The following is a 21,348-nucleotide window of genomic DNA, read 5'->3' on the forward strand; positions in this document are numbered from 1 at the left end:
TCAGCAAAAGACTCCAATGCAGAAAGCAAGCTCCTGCAGCCTCTTTGCATAGAAAATATGTTGTGAAATGATGGCATGGCCATTATAAGTCATTAGGAAGCTGACCTAGCTACAGCTCCTGATATATAACTGATCGCAAGAGCAACATGCAGATGATGGCAAACATAGACATACACTGTTAGCATCCAGCCAACCAAATAAATTCCTCCTAGAGAAACTGAAGATGTCACCCAATAAGAGGTGAAAAGGCCCATTCACAACAGGAAACCTGAGAGACCATGGCATGTACAAAATTAATCTGCAAACAAGGGCACCTTTCTTCACTCTCCTGCTATTGGAATGTTTGCTACTGTCCTTGTTGATTAAACAATTCCTGGTTGGTCCAGTAATGTAAGAATTAGTGTGGCATACTTGGAGAAAGATTCCCCATTAGGCTAGTACTGGCTTAGTTGATGGTGTGTTCAGTTTAGTAACAATAGTGCAGTAGTGCAGAACTCTCCTCGTCCTCATTAGTAACTACTCTGCTGTTCATGCAATCTGGCGTCCAGAAGCCTGGGTCTTGTGAGCAGAGTGCCCACCTGAATGGGTATTATACATAATGTCCTGTTTTTTAAAAGGCCACAGAATCCAGAATTTTCAAACCTGGGCACCAAAGTCAAACTGCTAACGCCATATTTAGATCCCTTAATGATAGTGCCCTCATTTTTTGAATTGCTGAGAACCCATAAATAACTTTGAAGTTAGTGGGAGCTGACCCAGGTTTGAAAACTTTGTCTATGATCTTTAACTCTAAGGAAGAGCCTATTAGTAATCATGCACTTTCTATTAAATTACAGCACTCCTCCAGTGAAGGGTAAGAAGTCTTAGAAAGGAAGTGTTTAACATTTTTGCCCATGAAGTCCATGTTTTGCCTATGGACACAAAAACATCTCTGTGCTGAAACAAAGTTTTTGATCCATGACAATACCTTGCTTCTTATCCCAGGACTATTTAGCTTCATTAGTAGCCTCTTGTGTGGGATCTTGTTGAAGGCCTTTTGGAAGTCTAATAAATTGTCACATGCTTCTCTTTTACAAATTCTATAATTACACATTCAAAGAATTCTAACAGGTTAGTGAAACATGATTTTCCTTTAGAAAATCTGTTCTAGTTCGACCCCATCATATGATGGTTTTCCAGGTATTCTGTTATTCTGTCTCCAAACCCGGAGCCCCTCCTGCACCCCAAATCTCTCATCCCCAGCCCCACTCCAGAACCTGCATCCCCAGCCTAGAGCCCTGACCTCCTCCTGCACTCCAACCCCCTGCCCCAGCCCAGAGCCCCCTCCCACACCCTGAACCCCTCATCCCCAGCTCCGTTGGGTCACGGGCATCAACAATTTTCTTCAACTGGGTCCCCAGAAAAAAAGTTTGAAAACCACTGTCCTAAGCCCCAACTCCTCTGAGGGAGTTACATGTGTAAATCTTGTCTGGAGAGAGGTTCCTCCCTCTTCTCAGGATTCTCCGCTGCAAGCCCTCTCTGGGGGTGAGGCACCTACACCATTTTTGCAAGAGGCCTGCCAGAGGGAGGACCTCCCTCAAAACTTTTAGCCCAGTAGTTAGGGTACTCACCTGAGATATCAGAGACACCCTCCCCGCCCCCCCAGTTCAAATCCCCCCTCCACCTGAGGGGGAAAAGGATTTTGAACAGGGATCTGACACTTCTCACTGAGTGCCCTAACCCCTGGGCTATGGGCTATGCTGATGGGGGAGGGGGATGTCTCAGTCTCTCCTGTTGAAGCTGTTCTATTGTGGATTAAATAATTACAGAGTCACTAGGCCAGAGAGAGATGAGATAACTCTGAGAATGACTCTATAGCCCGGTGGTTAGAGCACTCACCTTAGCTGCTCCCCCTGCACCAGACACTTTAATTATATAGCCACAGTTCAACAGGAGAGACTAAGGGTACATCTACGCTGGGGAAAACCCCAACAGCAGTGCGTCTCAGAGTCCAGGTCAACTGACTTGGGCTCCCAGGGCTAAAAATAGCAGTGTAGACATTCCTGCCTGGGCTCTGAAACAGGTCTCAGAGCCCAGGCTCCAGCCTGAGTGGGAATGTCTACGCCGCTATATTTAGCCCCTTCACATGAGCCTGAGTCACCTGACCCAGGCTCTGAGACTTGCTGCCATAAAGGTGGGGAGGAGGGGAAGCAGTGTAGACATATTCTTAGAGAGTCCCTCTTCCCCATCTCATAGCCCAGGAGTTAGGGCATTCACCTCAGAAGTGACAGACTGCTGTTTGGCACTCACCTCAGAAGTAGCTTCTCAGGTGGAGGTGGGCTTGACATGGGGGGGGGGGGTCCCCACAGCCGATGTGAGTACCCTAACCACTAGGCTAAAAGTTATGAGGGAGTTCCTCTTCCTACCTCCCAGCTGTTCTGTGTTAGCTCACCTGGGGCTCTGAGCATGCTTACTGGCTCGGACCCTGCAGGCGAGTTAGGCAGAGGAATGCCTATCTTATCCCAGTTCCTGCATCACTCTGGTGCTTAAGTGTCTGGATACCTACAGCATGTGCATGCTCAGAGGCAGAGACATAGGTACCTAGGAAAATTTTACTGCAAAAGTTTAGACACCTAGTGAGTTTAGGTGTTTTATGATTCGGCAGAACTGAGCAGTGGTTTTGTAAATATCGGTGGGGTCTGATTCTGGGATTTAGGCCCCTAATGTGGCAGTTAGGCACCTTAGTCTCTTTGTAATTCTAGCCCCAAATAGTTACAGAATGCCTTCGTTTTAATATTTGTAAGTATATCAGAGGAAGGAAGCCTGCAAAAAAATCGGTGGGTCTGGTGCATAACCAAGGGCTAAAGGGAGTAATTAAGGAAGGTTGCTGAAAAGTTAAGTTTCAGAGTAGCAGCCATGTTAGTCTGTATCCACAAAAAGAACAAGAGTACTTGTGGCACCTTAGCTTATGCTCAAATAAATATGTTAGTCTCTAAGGTGCCACAAGTACTCCTGAAAAATTAAATGATTTCTTTGCATCAGTTTTCACCACACCTACCCCAGACCTGCTCTTCTCTGATGATAAAAATTTGGTTCTTGGAGACTGAGGTGTCCGAAGAAGAGGTGCTGGAGCAAATTGATAAATTAAATTGCAATACCTCACTAGGGCCAGAGGATATATACATCCAGGAGTTCTGAAGGAACTCAGATATTAAGTGCCTGAGCTGCTGTTAGAAATTTGCAATCTCTCATTAAAAACAGATACTGTACTAGAGAGCAGCAAGTGTTGTACCCAGATTTTATAAAGACTGTAGAGGTGATCTGGAGAATTACAAACCAGTAAGCCTGTATATGGCAAATTGGATGAATTGATAACTAAAGACAGAATAACACAATACCTGGAAAACCATCATATGATGGGGTCTAACTAGAACAGATTTTCTAAAGGAAAATCATGTTTCACTAATCTCTTAGAATTCTTTGAATGTGTAATTATAGAATTTGTAAAAGAGAAGCATGTGACAATTTATTAGACTTCCAAAAGGCCTTCAACAAGATCCCACACAAGAGGCTACTAATGAAGCTAAATAGTCCTGGGATAAGAAGCAAGGTATTGTCATGGATCAAAAAAGAGAGCAAAGAGCAGGATAAAATGGTCATTTTCATCACGGTAAAAGGTTAATAGCAAAAGGTTCTATACTAGAATCCGTGTTTAATATATTGATCTGGAAAGGGGATGGTCAGTAGTGAGCAAAATCTGCAGATGACACAGCTATTTTGGTTACTTAGGACCAGAGACGACTGTGAAGAACTTCGCAGATATCTAATCAAGCTAGGTGAATGAGCAATTTAATGGCAAATGAAATTAAATGTCAACAAATGTAAAATAATTCCCATTGGAAGGAAACACTTAAACTACTCATATGCTCTATTGGGTTCTAAGTTAATGATAACAGTTCACAAAAGGGTCCCTGGCTGAATGAAAACCTCTGCTCAATACACAGCTGTGGCGAAAAAAAAGATAAGATGTTAGTATGTGTAAGGAATGGATGGAGAAAAACACAGAAAATATTACAATAAATGTACGTCAATGGTGTGGCTTCATCTGGAGTGCAGTACTGGTCACCCCATATGAAAAAGGATATTTCAGAACTACATGGGGGTTCAGAGAAGAGAAATGAGAATGAGAAAGGACATGTAAAAACTCATGTGAAGAGAGATTGAAAAGATTGGGACTGTTTACCTTAAAAAGGAGATGAATAAGTGGAGAGATGATATAAGTAATTTAAAATAATGAATGGTGTAGTGAATGTAGACTGGGAATTTCTGGCCTCCTGTCTCATAACATAAGAACAAGGACGCTCAATGAAATTAAAAGGTGGGAAATTCAAAACTGATAAAAGGAAATACTTTTTCACACAACATCATGTCTCTGACAGTGGCCAGGGCCAGATGCTTCAGAGGAAAGTTTAAGAGCCTCACAGTATGCAGATGTGGGATAATCTGCCCCCAAATAGGTCCCATCCTGGTCTCTAATAATTAGAGATTGGCTTAAACCTTAAACAGAGCCTTGGTGATAAACTACAGATTGAAAGAGCTGGAGATCAAACTCTTCCCTATATAGGGTACATAGCCCTAAAGATAACAGTTCTCGAAGGACCATTTGTGGCACCACCAGGAAACACGAGGTCCTAGTTCTCATTTGCCCAGTTTAATGGATGAATCCGCAAGTTCCATATTGGTACAAATGTGCTGAAGAGCTTTATTGAGAATGGTAAGCAAGAATGGGGTCCTGATTTTTCCCCTTTCTTCCCCATTTTTCTTTTTCTCATTTGGCAGTGGCAAAATGGGGAAAGGGAGGAAAGAGCAAATACAAAAATTTTCAGTACAAATGTTTGCAAAAAAATTTTGAACTCTGCTTTAAAAAAATTTAAACGAAAATCCTTTTTAAAATGTTCCTGATTTCTGTTCCTGGTGGATTTTAGGTCCTAAAGGGAGCTCCCTCTCTTGTATCAGCAGGGGACAGTGTATCTGCCACCAAGCAGGAAGTAAAGGAGCAGTTATTGAAATACCAGAACTGGGCATTGCTGAAAGGTAAATACTTATTTTACAGGGGAAAAAACCCAAGATTCATCTTATACCTGTCCCATTCCTCCACCTTCAGCTTCCCTAATAAATAAAATGTATCATATTATGAAGAAACTTTAGTTGCCGTGCCCTACATTCAACATTTGTAGTTTAACCACTCTGCTAAGGGTTGGTTGATCAGTTGCTGGTTATTTTTGGTCTGGGATTTTTGCAGCCTATGCGCCAGGACAGAATCCCTTAGAATGTTTAGCAGACAGGTGAATATAAGAGAGGGCACCAGTGTGCACCTATGGAAGCTTAATGTTCAAAACTAAGGATCAACCATTCAGGAATGAATTGGGCCCAAGAAATCAAAACATTTGGCATATATAGTCTATTCACATCCTTAAAAGCCTGCCAGAAAAGGCTTATCTTCAGTTTATTGGGTCAAGTAATTCAGGGCAGAAGAAGCTTTTACACAAACAACTTTCAGTTAGCTATTCCCCTTGACCTATGTGTCGATCAGGATTATGTTGATTACACAGCATGACCTACTTGTCTGACAATAACTAATTCGCAACATAATAGTATAATAATCTCTTGCTCTTCTATCATTTGTTCCATTAGAAGATGTCAAAATACTTTACAATTTATTAATTAACTCTCAAAACTCCCTTGTGAGTTGGGTAAATAATATCTCTTTTAGAGAAAAGAGAACAGCCACCAAGGGCCTGATTTGCCCCTGTTGTGCACTTTCTTTGGTCATCTATGCCTGTGCAAAGTGAGCATAAATGCTATCAGATTGCAATTCCCCACACATATACACAAAGTCAGCGCTTTACACCCACAGTTCACAGCTGCAAAGGACTATCCAAGGTGCAAAGCAGATTAAAGATCACAAAGGAAATTATATGGGAATAGATCCCAGAATAGATCTTTTGCTTTAAAACACAAAACCATCCTTCCTCTCCAACATAGAGCAAGACTCTATGCTTCTCCCGCTACCACATTTCCTATGGTGGCAGAAGCAGCAAACTAGTAGTGGCAACCTCACCTTTTAAACCTCGTAAGTATGGTCCAAAACTCACAATCCATTATTATTTATGTATTAGTTTGTAGTATGGTAGTGCCTAGGAGCCCATCATGGACTAGGAATTCTCAGTGGTAGACACTGTACAAATACATAAAGAGACAGTCCCTGCCCCAAAGAGATTATAATCAATCCACAGCATGTCCCCCTATACTGAATAAATATAATTTTAAATAGTTTCTCTCTTGCACTGCAGGAACTAAGGGCATCACACAAGTGAGACACTTCACTACAGTATTGGCTCGTTACTCCTTTTGAGAAGGGAATGGCATTCCCCAGAGCGAGGACTACTAGGTTAGTGGTGTGTCAATTTCGACTGAGGCAATTCTCAGGGGGGCAGAGAATTGCACTGGGGATGAATATAGCCTTTCATGAAAGCAAAAGATAAAGCTTGTATTATCCTGACTTAAATACATATATTCAATTGAAGGGAGCCCCCTGGAAAGTAGTAATGCTGAAAGAGACCTAGAGATGATAGTGGACAGCAAGTGAAATGTGTTCACAATGTGACATAGCAGCAAAAAGACTAATACAGTATTTGGGCTACACATGCACAAACATTACCTCAAGGGGCATAGAAGTACTAAGTTTATTTTATACGACTCTGGTGCTACTGAACCTGAAATATTACATTCAGTTCTGGCCACCTTACCAGAAAGATATTGACAAAGTGGAATGAGTTCAGAGAAGAGCAATAAAAATGATTAGAGGTTTGAGGGATTAATTTATGAGAAAAGATTACATATATAATTTAACTAAGAGATGACAAAAGAGGTAACAACAGTTTACAAATTATGAAGCTGTAAAGCACCTTGGAGAGGGATGAATTATTTAGTGTGGTACAGTATGCAGCGGTATGACTAGGAGTGGTTAAATGAAACCAAGAAAGGGAACAACATGTTTGAATATCAGGTATAATTTCCTATCATTGAGGTTCACTGCACTATGGAAAAATCTCCTGGGGAAAGTGATAGAAATCCCATTCACTTGAAGGATATAAAACTAGATGGGCAAAATGCAAGCAAAGAAAATGTACAGATGAGAACATGCCTGCATGAGCAGAGAAATGAAATCGATAAGCTAATTGGTCTTTTCCTTCTTTAATTTCTGATTTACAGCAGTATATTTTTCTGAGGTAAAACAGACACACAAAGTATAAATTATACCAAAATAGAGCATAATTTGTTGCAATATGGTTCCTTTTTATCATTTGATTTATGTGGCTGGTTTAAGCTGTATTGTAAGCTCTTTGTTTTAGCTAGGTGAACACAATTTCCACAAGGTGGCTCCCTTGCTTTTCCAAATATTTGTTTTCCCAATTCCATAAAACTTCCCCAAAATAATTCCTAGAGCATATCTTTTAGAAAACATCCAATCTTGATTTAAAAATTGTCAGTGATGGAGAATGCACGACAACCCTTCGTAAATTGTTCCAATGGTTAATTACTCTCACTGTTAAAATAAAAATATATGCCTTCTTTTCAGTCTGAATTTGTCTAGCTTCAACTTCCAGCCATTGGATTGTATTATACCTTTCTCTGCTAGATTCAAGAGACTATTATTAAATATTTTTTCTCCATGTAGATATTTATAGACTGTAATCAAGTCATCCCTTAACCTTCTCTTTGTTACGCAAGTCATGTTTTCTAATCCTTTAATCATTCCCTTGGCTCTTCACTGATCCCTCTCCAATTTAGCAATATTCTCCTTGAACCGTGGACACCAGAACTGGACACAGTATTCCAGCAGCAATCACACCAGTGCCAAATACAGGGGTAAAATAATCTCTCTACTCCTACTTGAGATTCCCCTGTTTATGCATCCCAGGATCACTTTAGCTCTTTTGGCCACAGTGTCGCACTGGAAGCTCATGTTCAGCTGATTATTCACCATGACCCCCATATCTTTTTCAAAGTCACTTCCCAGGATAATCCCACATCTTGTTAATATGACCTACATTCTTTCTTCTGAGATGTATACTTTTACATTGAACCATATTAAAATGCATATTGTTTGCTTGCACAGTTTACCAAGCGATCCAAATCACTCTGAATCAGTACCCTGTCCTCTTCATTATTTACCACTCCCCCAATTTTTGTATCATCTGCAAATGTTATCAGTGATGACTTTGTTTTCTTCCAGTTTGTTAACAAAAATGTTAAATAGTGTAGGGCCAAGAACTGAAACCTGCGGGACCCCACTGGAAAACACACTCAATCAATGATGAGTCACAGTTTACATTTTGAGACCTATCAATTAGCAAGTTTTTAATCCATTTAACATGTGCTATGTTAATTTTATATCATCCTAGTTTTCTAATGAAAATGTGTGGTACCAACTCAAACACATTACAGAAGTCTAAGTATATCACTATTTAACACTATGTATCAACCAAATTTGTAAGCTCATCAAAAAATATCGTTAGTTTGACAGCATCTATTTTCCATAAACCCATGTTGATGTGCATTAATTACGTTAACTTCCTTTAATTCTTCATTCATCAACTCCCATATCAGCCACTCCATTATCTTGCTAGAGATTGATGTCAGGCTGACAGGCTTCTAATTACCTGGGTCATCCCATTTACCTTTTTTAAAAATGGGCACATTCATGTTTTTCCAGTCTTCTTGAAATTCTCCAGTAATCCAAGACTTATTGAAAATTAACATCAACTTTGAGATCCTCAGTCAGCTGATTTAAAACTCTTGGATGCAAATTATCTGGACCTGCTGATTTAAAAATGTCTGATTTAATAGCTTCCACTTAACGTCTTCTGAGATACTAGTGGAATGGAAAGAGTGTTATCATCACAATGTATCATCTGTTTATTCTCCAAATACAGACCAGAAGTATTAATTTAACACTTCTGCCTTTTCTATGTTATTACTGATAATTTTACCAATGGACCAATACTATTCTCAAGATTCTTTTCCCCCCCCCAATATATTTTTTTAAACTCCTTCTTATTTTCCTTTACTCTGCTGGCCACAGATTTCTGCTTGTGTCCCTTGCTTCTCTTATCAATTTTCTACAATTCCTAACATCCAATTTATATTCATTACTATCAACTTCCCCTTTCTTCCATTTATATATATGGAGCTCTAATATATATATATAAGAGCTGCCTTGACTTCCCCTCTAAACCAGGTAATTTTTTAAAATCAGCATAGCCTTCTTCCTCGATTGTGGCTTTTTGGTCATCTAGAAATGATTCCCAATTATCATTCACATTTTTCTGATTAAGTTCTTTCTCCCAGCCAATTTGGGAATCAAGGTAGGTTCTTTCCTTATCCTCTGTTATCACTTGTAATTAAGAATCTTCAGATGTGTCTTCAGATTGTGCTTTCAGTGTCAACTGTATAACTCCAGTGATGTATAATTCATTAACAATTTAAATGTATTGAGATTCTCAGACTTAAATGTATTTAAGTGCAAAGTATATATTCCCATAGTAATATATAGTACTATATTATTGTGACCCTTGTTCTGCTGTTGATTCTACACTTGTAACCCAAAAAGTGAATTCTTGTGGCTTTTATTTTCAAAAGTTTTAAATTGTCAAAAAGTTTGTTAAATGAAGAACATTTTAGAATGATAAAATGATTATATTTTGAATATATAGTAATCTATTCAACAGAGTGAAAATAATATATGAAGAGTATCTAATAAAAAATATAATCACTAAATTTGAACAGAATATAATTGAAGGTAGGCTCTTTGACCACCAGAGGGTGCTTGTATTGTATTATCCCACCAGTACAAGAGAATTATAAGAAAAAGTTCATTATTCTAAAAAGTCAACAGTGTTCTAAGTTGAGGGATAGAGAAGACTTTGGTGTCCATTCAATCCAGTTCTGGGGGAAAAAACTATTTGAGAACTGGTTTGGTCCAGTTCTTATTTTTCCTAATCAGTTTGCCTATCTCTAACAATCATGCATAATCATAGAATCATAAGACTGGAAGCGACCTCAAGAGGTCATCTAGTCCAGTGCCCTGCACTCATGGCAGGACTAAGTATTATCTAGACCATTCCTGACAGGTGTTTGTCTAACCTGCTCTTAAAAATCTCCAAGGATGGAGATTCCACAACCTTTGTAGGCAATTTTATTCCAGTGCTTAAACACCCTGACAGTTAGGAAGTTTTTCCTAATGTTCAACCTAAACCTCCCTTGCTGCAATTTAAGCCCATTGCTTCTTGTCTTATCCTCAGAGGTTAAGAGGAACAATTTTTCTCCCTCTTCCTTGTAACAACCTTTTATGTACTTGAAAACTGTTATCATGTCCCCTCTCAGTCTTCTCTTTTCCAGACTAAACAAACCCAATTTTTTTCAATCTTCCCTCATAGGTCATGTTTTCTAGACAGTTAATAATTTTTGTTGCTCTTCTCTGGTCTTTCTTCAATTTGTCCACATCTTTCCTGAAATGCGGCTCCCAGAACTGGACACAATACTCCACTTGAGGCCTAATCAGCGCGGAGTAGAGCAGAATTACTTCTCGTGTCTTGCTTACAACACTCCTATTAATACATCCCAGAATGATGTTTGCTTTTTTTGCAACAGTGTTACACTGTTGACTCATATTTACACTGTACGTAGAGTTAAATTCCAAATGAATCTAAAACTGATTCTTTGAAAGCAAATCAAACAAACATCCATTTGACTAGTTTCCATTTAAACCTAGAACTAGATCACATTGCCTTGAAGTAGCCAGCACTGAGGAAACATGAAATAAGGCTGCTCTGACTGTGCTGTTCAGGATGGTTAAGAATCGGTTAAAGATGTAATGGGAAAAAAACTGGTGACTATTCTGAATCAGTTCCAAAAGCTAATTCTAGGTGCAATTTCTATATATATTAGATACCAACTAACAGGTGATTAGAAGGGGAGTATTGGAAGACAGGTTTGGGAGATGTGTATCATTAGGAGGATAAATGCTTAGGGGTGGATTACAAAAGGTTAAGGGATTTGTAGGGAGTTCATAGAATTGTAGGGCTAGAAGGGACCTCAAGAGGTTATCTACTCCAGCATCCTGAGCTGAGGCAGGATCGAGTATACCTAGACCATCCCTGATAGGTGTTGTCCAGTCTGGTTTTAAAATCTCCAGTGATGAGATTTCACAAGCTCCTTTGGAAGTACATTCCAATGCTTAACTATACATCTCCCTTGCTGTAGATTAAGCCCATTACTTCTTGTCTAACCTTTAGTGGGACATGGAGAATAACTGATCACTGTTGTCTTTATAACAGCTCTTAACATATTTGAAGGCTGCTATCAGGTCCCCACTCAGTCTTTTTTTCTCAAGACTAAACATGACCAGTTTTTTTTAACCATTCAAAATAGATCAGGTTTTCTAAACCTTTTAAAATTTTTGTTACTCCCCTCTGGGCTCTCTCCAATTTGTCCACATCTTTCTTAAAGTGTGGCACCCAGAACTGGACACAATACTCCAGCTAAGGCCTCACCAGTGCTGAGTAGTGCTGAACAATTGTCTCCTGTGTTTTACATACACCCCAGAATGTTAGCCTTTTTTTGCAACTGCACCACATTGTTCATTCATGTTCAGCTTATGATCCACTCTAACGCCCAGCTCCTTTTCAGCAGTAATACTGCCTAACCACTTGCAGCTGATTTGTCCTTCTTCTGTGCAGTAATTTGCACTTGTCTTTACTGAATTCAATGTTATTGATTTCAAACCAATTCTCTGATTTAACAAGGTTGTTTTGAATGCTTGTAACCCCTCCTAGCTTGGTGTTAGCCACAGACTTTAGACGCATACGCGCCATTCCTTTATCCAACTCATTAATGAGAATATTGAATAGCCCCATACCCATGACTGGCCCCTGCAGACCCCCACTAGATATGTCCCCCCGGTTTGACAGTGAACCATTGATAACCACTCTTTGAGTCAGGTTTTTCATCCAGTTTTGCAGCCAATTTATAGTAATCGCACCTAGACCACGTCTCCCTAGTTTGCCCATGAGACGGGTTGGGGACAATTGGAGGGGGGCTGTTGGATGTTAGGGTAGTGGATAGATAGTGCAGGGGGAGCTAGCGTGAGGGGACTGGGGTTAGGACGCGAAGTGGGGTGGTATTGGGGTATAGGCTATTTGCTGATGCAGATAAACGGGCAGCACTGCAGGAGGCTGAGAGCATTTGGGGGCTGTGAGCAGAGGCTGAGGGCACTGGGGAGAAGCTGGGGACAGTTTGGGGAGAGGCTGCAGGCGGCTGAGAGAGCTCGGGGGAGGCGGCGCCAGAGCGAGGGGCTAAGTATGGGGGGACCCTGAGGGGCTTTGCGGAAGGAGATTGGGAGGGGGAAGGTTTCTGGGCAGACCACACAGTGGCTGGGGCCTGGAGTGCAGCGAGCCCCACCCCGCAGCGAGTTCCGGGGGGGCGGCCGCTGCACAAGCCCAGCCCCCTCGGCGTGCGGGGCGGGGCGGGGACGGTACGGCGGCGGGAGGCTCCGCAGCGGCTGCAGCCCCAGCAGCAGCGCCGGCGCCGCCGAACCCCGATGCCTCCCCTGCAGCGGCTCGCCAGGGAAGATGGCGCCGTCCCACGTCCTCAAGTGCTGCCAGAGGGTGCTGGCCTGGGTGCCCGTGGTCTTCATCGCCCTGGTGGTGGCCTGGTCCTACTACGCCTACGTGGTGGAGCTGTGTGCGTGTGAGTGTCCGCGAGCGGGCGGCTGCCCCGGCCAGGGAAGGGCGGCCGGAGGTGGCGCTCCCACTTCCCCCAGCAGCCCGGGGGGGCAGCGGCTGTGAGAGCGGGGAGTCCCCCCCGGTTACCTCCGCTGTGCCCCGGCTCCCCGATCTCGGCCCCAAATCCTGTCTCTCCTCCGCCTGCTGGTCGCGGGGCTGAGACCCGTGTGTCATGCGGGGCCCTCCCAGGGGGTCCCCCGCTCGCTTGGGGGTGCCTGTCGCCTGTCCCCTCTCTGGTGTAGGTACGGGGTGTCCGTCCCCGCGGTGTCCGTGGCTGCCGCCTGTCACTTCAGCTAGCCGGGTACCGAGCTGCTTGGGGGATGTTACAGCACTTGGATGTTGCCCTGTGTGAGGCTGCTGGGTTGCTTGTTTTGTGTCCCTCATTTTGGAGCTTTGCCTCACACTTGGGAAGTAGCAGGCTGAGAGCCGCAGGGGTGGTGGTGTAGCTCCTGTTTAAATTGTGTCAACTGGCCCTTGTGCCCAAGGGTGTCCCACAGATGTGTTTTTTAAAAAATGTCCCTTTAACTTGGTAGCATTTGAGAGGGGAGGTAGCGGCAGTTCCTTGGTTTCTGCAAGCTTGAGAGGTGCTGCACCCGTCCTTGCTGACTGCCTGTAGGAGAGCATCCAGCAGAGTGCCGAAGTGGTGGTGGTGATAGGCCTAGAGTCTCATAAACGAAGGCTTCTTGGGGGGAAAGACCAGGGTGCCAAAGAACCTAGAAGAGTTAAAAGTGAGGAAGGAATGGGCTGTGGGGAAGAGATGTGAGAGAGGGACGTAAAAGGCCTGGGATGGTCTGGAGAAGGACTGAACTCCCTGCCACTTGAAGTCCATAAAAGTGGCTCAGGGCCTCTCAGAAATCTGCCTTTAGGATCATTGTAACTTGCGCCAGCCTTTGGTTAATTCCTTCACCATCCATGGTTTCTTCCCTACTTAAAGGGGTAACGTTATTTATGTGTGTTGCCACTTTTTTGTTAGCTTTTGTTTTGTTTTGACACTGTTCTTTCATCCCCTTCCCCCTCCCCCCCCATGATGTGGGGAATTTTTTAACTGAACCACTGTTGTTTGTTTTCTTTTAAAAATAAACTGGGCTAGAAGTTCATGTTTTAGAAAGTAAAACTTTTTGAGTTCTTTAGTGTTCTGCCCCTCTTCTGATAATGAATCCTAAAACCTAGTGTCACTGAAATGTGATTAGAGTGAAATCTTTTGACTTAGACAGTAGGGAAAAAGGATTTAGAGCTTAGATGTTTCATACTGTCAGGCTATTGGTAGTGTAGTTCAGTGTTATGTAAATCTTATTTGAAGACCGTGTCATTCAGGATGATATTTATCCTTTTCTTATATCTAGATCTCAATTTAAACTGAAGTCTTACGGCATTGTTCGGTTCAGATTATTTGTTCATTTAATAATAATAATACATTGCACTTACATAATTCACCAGAACTTCAAAGCATGTAAAAACATAATAAAGACATGTAGTGTTTAAAATCTCTAGGTAGTCTATGTAAAAGAGTTGAAATGCATAAAAATAATAGATGGGAAGACAGAAGAGTGCACAACTACTATAATATAAGGACTGCCAATTAATCACGTGATTAACTCAAAAAAATTAATCATGATTAATCGCACTGTTAAACGAATACCAACTGAAATTTATTAAATATTTTTGATGTTTTTCTACATTTTCAAATATATTGATTTCAGTTATAACAGAATATAACACAGTGCTCACTTTATATTATTTTTGCTTACAAATATTTGCACTTAAAAATGATAAAAAGTAGTATTTTTCAATACACCGCATACAAGTACTGTTGTGCAATCTCTTTATCATGAAAGTGTAACTTCAAATGAGTTTGTTTTGTTACATAACTCCACTCAAAAACAAAAAAATGTACAAGTCCACTCAGTCCTACTTCTCGTTCAGTGAATTGCGAGTTTGTTTATGTTTACGGGAGATAATGCTGCCCACTTCTCACTTTCAGGTGACACTGTAATTAAGAACAGGCGTTCGCATGGCACTGTTGTAGCTGGTGTTGCAAGTTATTTACGTGCCAGATGCGCTAAAGATTCCTATGCCTCTTCATGCTTTGACCATCATTCTGGAGGACATGCTTCCATGCTGATGACGCTGGTTAAAAAAATAATGCGTTAATTAAATTAGTGACTGAACTCCTTGGGGGAGAATTGTATGTCTACTGCTCTGTTTTACCCACATTCTGCCATATATTTCATGTTATAGCAGTCTCGGATGATGACTCAGCACATGTTGTTTGTTTTAAGAACACTTTCACTGCAAATTTGACAAAATGCAAAGAAGATACCAATATGAAATTTCTAAAGATAGCTACAGCACTCGACCCAAGATTTAAGAATCTGAAGTGCCTTCCAAAATCTGAGAGGTGTGAAGTATGCTTTCAGAAGTCTTAAAAGAGCAACACTCTGACGTGGAAACAGAGAACCCAAACCACCAAAAAAGAATATCAACCTTCTGCTGGTGACATCTGACTCAGACGATGAAAATGAACATGCATCAGTCCGCACTGCTTTGGATCGTTATCGAGCAGAACTCGTCATCCGCATGGATGCATGTCCTCTGGAATGGTGGTTGAAGCATCAAGGGGCATGTGAATCTTTAGCACATCTGGCATGTAAATATCTTGTGACGCCGGCTACAACAGTGCCTGTTCTCACTTTCAGGTGACATTGTAAACAAGAAGCAGGCAGCATTATTTTCTGCAAATGTAAACAAACTTGTTTGTCTGCTCTGAACAAGAAGTAGGACTGATTGGACTTGTAGGCTCTAAAGTTTTACATTGTTTTATTTTTGAATGCAGGTTTACAAATTCTACATTTGTAAGTTCAACTTCCATGATAAAGAGATTGCATTACAGTACTTCTATTAGGTGAATTGAAAAATACTATTTCTTTTGTTTTTTACAGTGCAAATATTTGTAATAAAAAATAAAGTGAGCACTGTACACTTTGTATTCTGTGCTGTAATTGAAATCAATATATTTGAAAATGTAGAAAACATCAAAAATATTTAAATAAATTGTATTATATTATTGTTTAATGGCACGATTAATCACGATTAATTTTTTTAATTGCTTGACAGCCCTAATATATATATTTCTGTTTGTGGGGCCCTGGAATATGGAAATACTTTAATTATTTATATAGAATGTGTGAAATGCTTTTGTTTTTTCTGTTATATTGTGCAAGCCTTCTATTTCTAGTTACAGGGCATATCTGATATTTGGACAAGCTTGTAAAAATCTGTATGTATAAGTCCCTTACAGATAAGATTTTCCACTGTATTTAGGTATAGGGAGAAGTATTTGGATCACTTGTATTTTTGCAGCTGTTAATCATATTTCATTTTTTTTTTAAATAAGAGTAGTCTGGAGGAAGAAGTGTGAATACTATAGACTTTAGGCATCAAATTATTTAGCTTGGTTATACATTTTTACCCTTTTTAGTTAGGGTTAAAATGAAACCTATTAAACTATGAGTGATCTTTAAGTTTCATGTAAGAGGTTTATGTAGACAGGCTTGATACTATACCAAAATTTGTGTCAAAGGTTCTGATTTGTGGACACATTGATGGGACTATTCACATGAATAAAGTTACTCCTATGCATAAATGTTTGTAAGATTGGACCTTTCTTATTTTGTGAAGGTCTATTTTAAAACTGTCCAAGCACTTGCAACCAAATTTTTAGCCAGCCTCTAACATTGGATGACCTGTGGTTTCCGGGCACAATTATTTATATTACAGTAGCTCCTAGAAGCCTCAAATGAAATTGTAGCCACATTTTGTATGTATGCACAGTGAGAGACTGTCCCTGCCCTGAAGAGTTTACGGTCCAATTGGACAAGACGATCTAAGACCTAGTCTACACTAAAAAATTAGGTCAGTTTATTTACATCAGTCAGGGGTGTGAAAAAATCCACACCCCTGAGCATCGTTGTTAAGATGACCTAAGTCCTTGTGTAGACAATGCTAGGTTGACCGAACAATTCTTCCGTTAACCTAGCTACTGCCTCTCGGGGAAGTGGATGCTGACAGGAGAACCCCTCCCATTGGTGTCGTTTTATATATAGACAAGCCCTCAGAGTGTTCCTTGTTTACAGGCAAGGAATTGAAACATCTGGAGACTAAATGATTTGCCCAAGGTTATACAGGAAGTCTTTGGTTGAGTCAGGAATTGAACTAGTTCTTCCAAGCCTCAGTTCAGTGTCTTGACCTCAAGGCCATCCAGTGTTAGAGGCTGACTAATAATTGTACCTGTACCTTGAAAATGTTGGCCCTGATCCTGGAAGGAGCTCTAGGGATGGATTCCTAAACCTGCACAGTGCCCCATTGAATTCAGTGGAGCTCTGCAGAGAAACCGGGGTCCATCCACGTGGAGATCCTTGCAGAACTGGGGCTTTTGTTGGTATTAAAACCCTCAGTTGTATGCATAAATCATCTAGCCATTTTGCACTCTCAGTGCAATTTTTTCATTCTTAATGTTTGCAGGTGCAACTGTGCAGGCTGTGCTTGCAAATTCAATCTTTAATAATAGGAAATCTAGATCATTATTGTATTGCTGTTTTAAGTGGATTCTTGACATGTTACCAGTCAAAAATCACTGTGTTTGGTATGTCTCGTGTTCTATTTTCTATGACTGAAAAAATAGTTGATACTTTAATTTTTTTTATTTTGTGTTATGTAGAAGTCTTGGGAAAAGGTTGGTTGATGTGAATACTTACCGGTAGTAGACAAACCAAGGGGTGGAGAATGTAGATTTGTGATGCTTTTCTTTTACACATCAGTTCATTTAAAAAACACACAGACCTTAGTCATGGCTCAGAATGCAAAATTACTGGATGCTCACCTTCTTTTGGCAAGTAGATATCCCTACTTAAAGGGGTAACATTATTTATTTGTTTTTTATGACATGTGTGTTTTCTTTTTGATTGGGAACTACTGCACTGTATATTATTGTGAAGAGCAATGACAACCCTTTTAATATACCACTAATATGTGAAAGTGATGTGATCTCTGCAAGGGCAGAAATGGAGCTGTCAGTTTCACTTCTCTCATTCCTCAGTGAAATACACATAGTGCAGATGATATGATTGCTCTTGTGGAAAAAGACACAGAAAGATCATTAAGAGGCAGATGGAAGGAAAGGCTAGAAAAGAAAATACAGACAGGAAACTGAAAGGAAGCGAGCATGAATGAGAGAGAAGTGGAAGGCAGGCAGGGCCATAAATGTCAGTGTCTTCCCCAGGATGTTAAGAAAGGATGTATGTAAAGGATTGTCTGAGTACTAACTGCATGAGGAGACATCCGGAGAGTTTGGGAGCATTCTTTGTCTATTCCCTCAACCATAACTTTTTATTGTATTATCACAGTTCCTTGGGGTCCTGGCCCATGACTGGGACTCAGTTGTGCTAGGCACTGTACAAACACAGAACAAAAAGATAGTTCCTTTCTTGTAGCCCCTCCTTACTAAATTAATAAAGGTGAACAAATGTATTCACTGAGTAATTTAGTGGGCTACCAGGATGCACTTTTAGTATCTTGTTTGCAAGCTTTGCAAAAGATTCTTGAAAACAAAATTAGAGAGGATCCCAATATTGGGATCCTCACTGTTGTCTCTGTCCCCATTCTGTTTATCTTCCTCTTCCCATACTTGTTTTATTCCCACTGTTCTTTCTCTGTTTAATTATGTATTTGAGTTTCATGTTTCTGCATTTTTCTCTTACCCCTGTGATGGAACTGGGGCAGCTTTGTAATAATTTATAAATTCATAAACTTGGGCCTGCCTGAGTACAGGGGACTGGACTTGATGACCTCTCGAGGCCCCCTCTAGCCCTACATTTCTGTTAAAAACTGTATGTTGACCTGGTTATTTGGATGTTTACTGTATGGCTATATTTAGCTTAATAGGGAGCTGTCAGGAATAGCAATCAGGAAAGAATGGCTCAAAATAAGACATTTCTCAGTAAACACTTGAGTAGTTGTTAAGAGGCTACGAGGACAGGAAAAGGCCTGTGAATGTAGGAGATAGAAGAACTGGAAGGTTTAGAAAGGAATGGTCTCTTAAGAGGCGGTGTAGTTGTTTGAGGAAACCAGACTGAGACAGATGGCCCGCAGGTGTCTGAAGAGGTTAAGCTTGCTTAGGTTATTATTTTGGGTGGAAAGCTTTTAGGCAAGGTAGACATGCATGTAGGTTGTTTTAAAATCCATTTTCTCTAAATGCTCTGTTTCTACTGCTGAACTAAGCAATACTTTGGTTTTAAGAAGGCTGTCTGATCACTGTACACCCTGCTCACAGACTCCCGAAGGAAAGAAAGACAAGTACTTGAACTCAGTCGGACCTGCTGGGTAATAACGGTTGAAACACAGGGCACTGTAGCCCAGTGTGCTCTAGGTGTGGGAATTCTTGACATCTGAGAAATGCTTTACACACACATTGAATTGCAGAGTGAAAATGATTGACTGGGTTTGTGTTGTGATCCAAATGAATTTCATTCTGCACCTGGCTCCAGTGCAAAGCCACTGAATTTGGTGCTGCTGGTGGCACTGATTTCTTAGTAGTTCATTGCCTTGGATGGAGATCAGGAAGAATGATGGAGGTGGTCGTGTGAGACAAAGAATGTCTGGTTCTGCTATGTTAATATTTTGGGGAGGGAGAAGATTTAAGTAGAAATCGGAAACCAACAATTAAGTATGATGGTCACTTTTGGGTTATTTTAAATTTTGGATTATGCATAAAAATAGATGCTCAATCAGCTGATCCATGTGGATCTTCAAAATGAACATTTATCCCTGGCAGAAATTATTCAGTGTAGAAATTGTTTGTGCATATAGTCTGGATGACTCCTGGGGTGGTTGATAAGATGCAAAGCCTTCCATATCTACGCCACTGTCTTGAATCTGTGCTGGCTTGGTAGTGACCAAAAGACATTGTTGTGACCTATATAAAATGAGCTGGGGAGTGATCTTGGTCTGTTCCATACTAGACAAGAATCCATTATGTACCATGGTTATGAACACACTAAATATTTAGATATTGCAGTTCACACTACTTGGTACCATTGATGCAATCTCAGTATTGTGACTGAACTAACTTATCTTTGGGTGTGCTGCTTGTAGAACATAGCTAAGGTGCATTGGTTGGAAGTTATACACCGCTACCCCTATATAACGCCACCCGATATAACACGAATTCGGATATAACGCGGTAAAGCAGTGCTCCGGGGGGGGCGGGGCTGTGCACTCCGGTGGATCAAAGCAAGTTCGATATAACGCGGTTTCACTTATAACGCGGTAAGATTTTTTAGTTCCTGAGGACAGCGTTATATCGAGGTAGAGGTGTAGCTGGAAACTGGTAGTGCTGTCAGTACTTTGCTTTCCCTATTGAGAGCGGGTCAGTTTTCAAAAGCACCTTTTACTTGAGTTACATTTTTAAGGAAAAAATCTTGCTGTATATTGCACCTTTTATTTATATAAGCCTATACACATCTTCCTTGTGAAGATATTCCAAAGCCCTTAGAAATAAGTGAGTTATATAATTGTGACTATAGGCAACCAGAGTAGTTTGTGCTCATCCCACCAATGGTGTATTAACTGTGGATCCAGCCCAGGGCTGATTCAGGACAAACAGCTGACCAAGATTGTTGTTTCTTGTCTTATGCTTAGATTGTAAGAGCTCTTTGGGTCAGGGACTCTTTTTGTTCTGTGTTTGTATAGTGCCTAGCATAACTGGATCCTGGTCTGTGACTGGAGCTCCCAGTTGCTACAATTGGTGGATTAACTGTGGATCTTGCCCTGGGCTGAACCAGGATCCATTATGCAGGAAAACTCTTGTCTTGTGGGACATCCTGCCTAAATATGTTAAAACTGGGACTTGTTTCAATCTAGTTGTCTAGCTACTAACCGCTACACCTTAAAGAAACTTGAAGCCCTGGTCTGTTTCTGCTGGCCTTAGTTGTGCCTCCACTGAGTTCTGCATGCTCTCACAGATAATGAAACCTGGGGTGTGTCAACTTCTTTGAGAGAGGAATTTGAAAAGCCCCAATCTCATTTTGGGTAAAATTCAATTAGTTGCTTATGCCAGGGCCCAGCCAACAGATGTAGCTGGCCAGAGTTTATTGCTAAGTAGATAAGAATTGTTAGAGAGGGGATGTCATTTTCCAGCCACCAAACCTTGTATTTGCTCCTTCCCCCATTCACACAGCTCTTAGATCCTCCAGTTTCACCATCCTCCATCTCACTTTTTCTAGCTGCAAATCCCTTCTGCAGCGCCCCACACCTAAAAATGTGTTTCCTCTGTGGAAGAAAATGACTTCCCCTTGTGATTGACCTGGCTCTTTTCTCCCTCGCCTGCCCCTGAACATTGAAGCAGTATGATTTTGGTGAAAAATGCCAGTGGTCATCTATGCTATGGCTCCCAATGTTATTAACACTGGTTCAGCTCCACCAACATCATCAGTGGAAAACTTATGCAAAACTTCCCTAGGATAGA

General features: G+C 41.0%; 1 protein-coding gene across 1 annotated transcript in view; it reads left to right on the top strand.

Moving 5' to 3' along the window:
* The first annotated feature begins 12,614 nt into the window (after positions 1-12,614).
* The window catches only part of ZDHHC20 (zinc finger DHHC-type palmitoyltransferase 20), a 74,380-nt gene continuing 65,646 nt past the window's right edge, over positions 12,615-21,348 (top strand). Inside the window, exon 1 of the mRNA XM_065397603.1 lies at positions 12,615-12,792. Within this exon, the coding sequence (XP_065253675.1) occupies positions 12,675-12,792 (118 nt within the window). The 5' untranslated portion in view covers positions 12,615-12,674. The remainder of the gene's footprint in view (positions 12,793-21,348) is intronic.

This window comes from Emys orbicularis, chromosome 1 (genome assembly GCF_028017835.1).
Source record: "Emys orbicularis isolate rEmyOrb1 chromosome 1, rEmyOrb1.hap1, whole genome shotgun sequence".
Taxonomy (NCBI): domain Eukaryota; kingdom Metazoa; phylum Chordata; order Testudines; family Emydidae; genus Emys; species Emys orbicularis.